This window comes from Crinia signifera, chromosome 1 (genome assembly GCF_055691185.1).
Source record: "Crinia signifera chromosome 1, ASM5569118v1, whole genome shotgun sequence".
In the NCBI taxonomy this organism is placed as follows: Eukaryota; Metazoa; Chordata; class Amphibia; order Anura; family Myobatrachidae; genus Crinia; species Crinia signifera.
The window spans coordinates 302,920,024-302,927,614 of NC_139217.1; the positions used below are offsets into that span (position 1 = coordinate 302,920,024).

General features: G+C 40.5%; 1 protein-coding gene across 2 annotated transcripts in view; it reads left to right on the plus strand.

Moving 5' to 3' along the window:
* Positions 1-2,727, plus strand: part of ENTREP1 (endosomal transmembrane epsin interactor 1) — a 68,247-nt gene extending 65,520 nt beyond the window's left edge. For both annotated transcript variants that reach the window (XM_083186071.1, XM_083186072.1), the window contains exon 11: positions 1,235-2,727. In XM_083186071.1, coding sequence (XP_083042197.1) covers positions 1,235-1,435 — 201 coding nt within the window. In that variant the 3' untranslated portion in view covers positions 1,436-2,727. The remainder of the gene's footprint in view (positions 1-1,234) is intronic.
* Positions 2,728-7,591: the final 4,864 nt, after the last annotated feature.

Consider the following 7,591-nt stretch of genomic DNA (forward strand, 5'->3'; position numbering starts at 1 on the left):
AGTCCTCGGATCTCTCAATGGCGCGCTTGCGCTGATTTGCTGATGGAGAGGCAGCTTTGAGTGGCTGCTAGCCACGAGGCGAGCTGCGGGGAACCCGGTGATATTTGCGGCTCACTGGACTACTTTCAGGCCTCTTTCTCACTCACCCCCAGTGGCCATTTCAAATATAGCACCGCTGGCCACCAGAGAAGCCTGCGCTGCTTTGCATAGAAGCACGGAGGAGAGGGGGCTGGGCAGTGCAGGCATGGTGACTGTCACTGTGTGGAGAAGTGCTGCTAGGGGTGGTCAGGTGGAGGAGAGGTACAGGTGGGGGTGCTGAGCAGTAGTTGAACTACCCAGATAGTTGTGGCGAGCTACCAGTAGCTCACAAGCAACAGGTAGGCGACCACTGTCCTAGAGCATTTGGTGCTGCACTAGTAACAATATTTCATGCACAATGAAACTTAACTGCTACATGTAGACATAATAATTATCCTGTCGATATCTGTGTCCAAATGTGTGTTCTGCAACTCACATAGTAGGGTACTTCTGTGCCCCCGGCTTCCCCCTCTGTCGATATCTGTGTCCAAATGTGTGTTCTGCAACTCACATAGTAGGGTACTTCTGTGCCCCCGGCTTCCCCCCCAACCCCCAGAAAATGTGACATCATGATGGCAAGAAAAGAGGAGCAGCCAGGTTCCTAGGCGCTAGACTAGACACATCCTAAAGGTGCTTCTCAAATCAGAACATCACTTTTCAAAGGTACCTCACCACCTGGAGAAGGTTTCCACTAGGGCAGGGGTTCCCAACCGTGGTCCTCAAGTACCTGCAACAGTGCACGTTTTCTAGGTCTCCACACAGAATCACAAGAGAAATAATTAGCCCCACCGCTGGATGTTTTAGAATGTGTCTGAATAATAAGTAACCTGCTGGGTGACCTGCAAAACATGAACTGTTGGGGGTACTTGAGGACCAGGGTTGGGAACCACTGCACTAGGGCAATGACAGTAGTCCCCTCAACCTTATGTTCTTGATGGTTGTGCTTGTCACGCACCCCTCATTAAGGTCCTGGTGGTCTGCAAGACTGAAAAGCTGCAGTCTATTCCCCATACTCTGGAATGTAGTTGTGATTTAAAGCCAGTGGTTGATACATAATATATAAATATTTATTGCATACTTTTTTATAAAGTCATTTTAATGAATGGCATAAGTGTTGCGTCTCAGACTAATTTATTTTTTATTCACAATTATGTAGGTGATGGAACCAATCCAGCAAGCCCCATCGACAGCCCAAAGATTTCCAAGAAGGAAGCACCCAGGTGTTCTCCATTTGGACAGTTGTGGAGATTTAAGCACTTTTGCACAAACACATAGAGTAGGAACTGCGAATCGTCAAAGAACTGACAGAGAAAGACCTCACAGTCTCATTGGGGTTGTGCTTGAAACCGTACTGTAAAATAGGTACTAGAGACAGAAAGCCACTGGATGAACAATTAAAGGTATAAGATCTTCAAAACATAGGACAACTGTTCTATGAGCTTACACAAGTGTGTGCTGCTTTTACATAGCTCAAGATCTTGGTGATGTTTCCTGTTTATTACCAAAGATCAATATGCACAAAGATTGTGTCTTTGTGTTAATGGAATTTGTGGAACTAATGTATGTTCTTTGCAGAAGAGTGAACTACATAACTGAGGAAATTGAAGTGTAATGTACTATGTATGAAATCATTGTAACTTCATGGAAAAAAGTGCTATAGACTAGAAGAGCCTCAGGGGTTTGTGATGCCGTGAGCTATGTTGCACTCCAAGTATAAAACTGAATTGTCTTCCTGGTGGGACAATCTCATGCTAAAGTTGTATACCATGTTATAAACTAATGTACCTTAAATACATGGGGGCAATTGAATTTTAGGCCATGGAACCTTACTGCATTGTTTAGCAGCGCGCATGTTTGACAGTTACAGTAGGCTGATCAATGACAGTTTTCCTGCCCACCTCGGTGGGACACAATGAAAACTAGCTTATCTCACTATGTTGTTCCAGAATGGCATATCGCAGCCCTAGCATGGAACTGAGTCTATCTCATGGAGTTGTAATAAAGTTAATGAACTGCAAGTATTATTTCCATTCATGTTTCTTTCCTAGAGATGCTATGGCTTGGAAAAAATTATAATGGAATGCATAAATAAATTGTGTTGTGTGATATAATGCAATGTAGCAGTTGCCATTTTAGTATTCATGTCAAGTATAGATATTTGTGTCACATGACCCAATATGTTTTGATTCCCATCTCAATGAGATGCTTTGATTAAGCCATATACTGTTAGCCACGTTTTCATGGTAGTTTGGCCACAGTAGCAGTGGTAGTTTTGGCACATGGTAATTGGGGCACTGTTGCAATAGAGGCTTTAGAAATAATACTTTTTTTTTGGCAGGATAAGCAATGTGTAATCTCCTATTCCTATACAAATTAATCACAGTATAGAGCAGATTATTTCATTTCTATTTTACTAAACATGTATACAGAAATACTTGCAATAATTAAGAGTAAAATTACTTAAATAAGGTGGGATATTAGATTTGCTTTAAGTTGTCTTTAATTTTGTCCTACTTTGGTTTATAACATTATATCACCATATCATCTTTTGTATTATGCTAATCAACAATGGGTGTGGTTTAGGTAAAACAATAAAAAACAATTGAATTGAATATACTGTACGCTATTGCACATTAAACAGATCTTCCATTTATGAGAACTATAAAGAATAAGACTATAGTACTGTTTTATTTGCTTGATAAATACATTATAAACTTTACAAAACAAAATGACATTTTGAAATGCTAAAGAAAAACTTTTTAAAGTAAATCAGTTCTCACATTACAGTGAGTAGGACAGGGATTAACATTGCTGTCTGTCAGCACCAAGGACTTGAGTTTGATTCTTTCTAGGGATGGATCTGTTTGGAGTTTCTATGTTTCCATTGTATCCCTGTTTCCCCCAAAACATATGTTGATAGATTAATTGGCTGCTGACAAAAATAACCTGTATGCAGATTGAGAGTTCCAGTAGGGCAGGTACCATATAAATGATTAATAACAGGTTCACGCTTTTCCACATTTATAGAAAACTCCCCTTTTTGTATTTTTTAAATGAATCCGGCACACCGAATGGGTTCTGAGTTAGGGGTCGATCCTATTACCTGCAGATGATTTGCGAGTAAAAAATCATCATGGCACTGGGCGCACTTGTCGCTGAGCTGAATTCGCTTAAAAGTGCTCACACCTCCATAGGGGTGCAAGCAGTTTTAAGCAAATTCAGTCATGCGAAGGGTGCGAGATAGGTTTCCTTCGTGTGCCGTTTTCAGCATTAAAACAGCACCCGAACGGCAACTCGCACCCTTTGGCAATACAGGTTGAGTATCCTGTATCCAAAATGCTCGGGACTAGGTGAATTTTGGATAACGGATTTTTCAGTTTTTTCGGAATATTTTAATATTTCAATTATGTATTTTGAAGTATCTTGCATTTATGCTGTATAAACACATCAAACAAATGAAATGCACACATATATTTTATTTGTTCAAAAAACAAGGTTTCAAAACATGAAACAAAATATACTATCTAAGATATTGAATTTGAATGAAATTTCTCTGAGTTCTAGCAACTTTACTGCCACTGGAAATTCTTAACCTATTACATTCACCCCTTTTGTTTTGATATCAAAGGGACCTATAGTCAAACTTGTTATTCATTGGTGTATCTATAATTGATGCAGTGTACAGAGGAAACCACACAGCACTCGTGTTTTATCACTTACCTTTCCAGAGTTCCATGTCAGTGCTGCTGTGCAGCAAAATGCCAACATGCATGCGCAGGAGTTTTTGGTCACCAGAAAATGGCAAGCGCCATCTTTTTTCAGAGACCTGCGCAGTAGACTGTGGTGTACTGCCACTGTATACTGTGCTGTAGAGAGGAGGTGCCAGCCCACAGTCTGCACACAGCACCTTCTTTAGTTAAGCAGCCCCTAATACTATTTCTCTATATCTCTCATCACAAAACTTAGATAAACAGTGTGATAATATGTTGTATATTAAACACTAAATTAATACTTTTACTTCGATAATCATATGCAAAAAAAAAAATACTATGCACAGCAGATTCATTTGTAACTAACATCATTTGAGTTTGAATAATTTTCATGTACAGATGTGTCCTTACATGTAGTTTCCATACACCATGTAACACACCTTGCAACTTGCGCACTGTTCTGTCGCTTCTTGACATTGTAATGCTTTTATCTTGTCAAAACATAGGGGGTTATTCTGGCACGTTCATTTGGACCCCTTTGTTTGCAAGGGGTCCGATAGTGGGCATATGCGTAGGCTCATTTCTGCGCATGCACGCACCCAAGATAGTGGGTGGGGGAGTGTGGGGTGGCAGCGGATAGGCGTTCCCATGAAAATGCTGAGTTTTCCCATGGTAATCGCCTGGTGACCATCTACCCACCCACTTCTCATCTGCCCACCCACCGGTTCTCATCTACCCACCCACTTCCTCCCGAATTTCCACACACATCTAAGGTTACCTGAGAGTAACCTTAGATGTGTGTGGGCCTTCCACATCATTCGATGGTTGCTGACCATCGAATGATGTGGGTGTTCCCCCTGGCCTGCGAATGCATGTTCATCTTAAACATCCATTCACAGCCCTTGCCAACGAGCATGGCGTTCAAGGGGGTGGGGGACCCGGCATTAGCAGGGCGGCATTTGGTGGACTCAGAAGGCTGCGTTTACTATATACTATGTCCCCAAGCTGCATTGGACACTAAACTACCTGATCGGAAAGTGGTAGAGACCCTCCTTGCTTAATGCACTACAGCTCCAACTTAGGGCTGGTATATGTGGCATACAGTAGTGCATTGCCAGCACCCTGGGTTAGAATCCTGGTTAAGGCACATAGACCGCTGTAAACCGGTTTCATTCAATCATCACTACACATTAAAAATAATTATCATTATAGTAGTAAGAATAAGATCAGCAACAAGAATAAAGATTTTATTTATTTATTTTTGTGGAAGAGACACTCTTAAAGCAATTTACCCAGTGAGCTCAATTCAGGTGCAATCATGTTTGTCTACTCTGCTGTCTCCATAAAGTCACAAGCTACTGTAGGCACCTTCACCCATTCTTTGACTTCTACAGTTAGGCTATGTCCCCAAGCTGCATTGGACTCCCTTATCAGCAAGTGGTAAAGAGACCTATTTTGTGCGGAAGAGACGCTCGTACAGTATTTCACCCAGTAAGCTCAGTTCAGGTGCAAATATGTTCTGCTCACAATCTACTGTAGTTCTACAGTAAGGTGGACTACAAGATCAATAGCAGTTGATTATCCATTGCAGCTGAGTGGCAAAGCATAGATGAAAGTTTGGGGGGAGTTGCCTAGCTATGAAGACAGTTGACCAGGTTGATTTTGCCATGCAAATGGGCGCCACTTTCAAAAAAATGGGACAACTCTCCCAACATCCCTCACTTTTTTTATTCTCACACCCTATTACATTTGGCCCCTGGTGTGAGTTTAGGTGTATTTAATGTACAGTATGTCTCCAGTCAGTGTGGCAGGTATCATTTATAATTAAATACATTCTTACATTTTTATGCGCACCACTGGTAAGTGAATATTTTAATAAAATATACAGTCATTCCTATCACCCATAAAGTGAAATAATGTTTTTTAACACCAAAAGTCTGACAAAATGTATAATACATATGTAATAGCAAATGAGGTTCCATTATGTGCCATCTGTATGATGGCAGCTGAACCCAGGTCCCGCTCTTTTCAGTCATATAGGGTGATTCCTTTCAGAGCTGTGCTCAGTAATAGCATCTGACTGCTGCTCATTCAGCTGTGTCTAGAGCAATTGTGCACCACGTATTGATCTTTTTCTGCTAAAAGCCAAGTCAGAGCATTTAAATCTTTCATATTCAGACACACATAAAGGTCATTCTTCTGAGACCTGCAGAAGCGTGGCTGTATATTGAAGACATGTATAAGATCTTTAAAATTCAACAATCTCAATGAAAAGGCCATTTTTATGCTGTAAATTATACATAAGGACATTTATGAACCTGAGTAGATTCTAAAGAATTTGTTATATATACAGTAACACTTTATTATGGGAGAGAGCACATTTCATTAACTATTCACATACACTAGAAACTAGTCACATGACTATGGCATATATTGGTAGTATGGTACAAAAATATAGAAATTAAAGCAATGTTAAGATGCTGAATGTTGACAGGGTCAACGATGGAAACATAAACATGTCGATGTTTTATTGTCGACATTATGAATGAAATGCTCATGTCAACATTGTGATTTTTGGACATCTATACTAAATCAGCTTTACTTGTAAACACCTCTGGTGTTCTTTTCTCTTGCTCACTGCAGTATGAGAATTCCTTCTTTTCATCAGCAGGCACACATTTTATATGTCAGGTACGTGACTGTTAAATCGACCTCTCAAATAGCCTTCACTGTCACAAACTAAAGTAGATTAAGTCTGAATTAATCAACTGGGATCATTCACTTCACAAACTAATTATTTTCTGCAGCCACCTTGTGTATAGCAGTGCTTTGGCACCTGGTGTAAGCAGGATAAGATGAATACATGTAGATTAAAATGTTTGTGATATGTAACTATTTGCTATACATGATAATACTGTAGACCTATATAGAGACTTTTGTTCATCAACACTGCAAGTTCCTTGGTGTGCAAACACATCACATCATGACAGCTAAATATATGCACAGCATTAAATATAAATGCAATGACATTTAGAATTCAGCTCGGTGTTATGAAGCATGGATGATTTATGTATTATTTATTACAGTGCAATTATTTAAGGGTTTTCTCAACAATAAAATGATCAATAATTGTAATGAACAGATGTAAAAAGGAACCCAACCAATCGCGGGCACTACATGTGGTGTAAGGAAAGCATTAGAATGTCAAATGGTTTATATTAATGTTATACTAAAGATACATAACCAAAAGTCAACTCTTAATTCAATGATACTGTAAATATGTGTGGAGACTCCCTCCCATGATATACTTCAGTTTTTTAGACAAGGGAAGAAAAAAGAAACTCGGGAGGAGTTGACACTAATCAACAGCGATTTTGATAATTTATATATTAAAACATGATTAAACTTTAGGTTGTGGTATATGGTCCCGACAGTTTGGATCCCGACAGTCATTAGCCCGATGTCGGGATCCCAACTGGCCGGACTCAGACAGCATGGCGAACGCAACAAAGCCCCTTGCGGGCTCACTGTGCTCGCCACGCTGCGGGCACGGTGGCTCGCTATGCTCGCCACCTATTCTATTCTCCCTCTATGGGGGTCGTGGACCCCACGAGGGAGAATAGCCTGTGGCTGTCGGGACCCCGTGTGTCGGGGGTTTGACTGTCCGGATCCCGACTGTCGGGAAACTGTCCGGCACCCAAACTTTATACGTAAAAACAAATAGATTGGAAACGGTGCTCTGCGAAAATCAGTCAGAATTGCATTGAAAATTTGCTATTAAAGCCTAAGGATGCCTAGCTTGA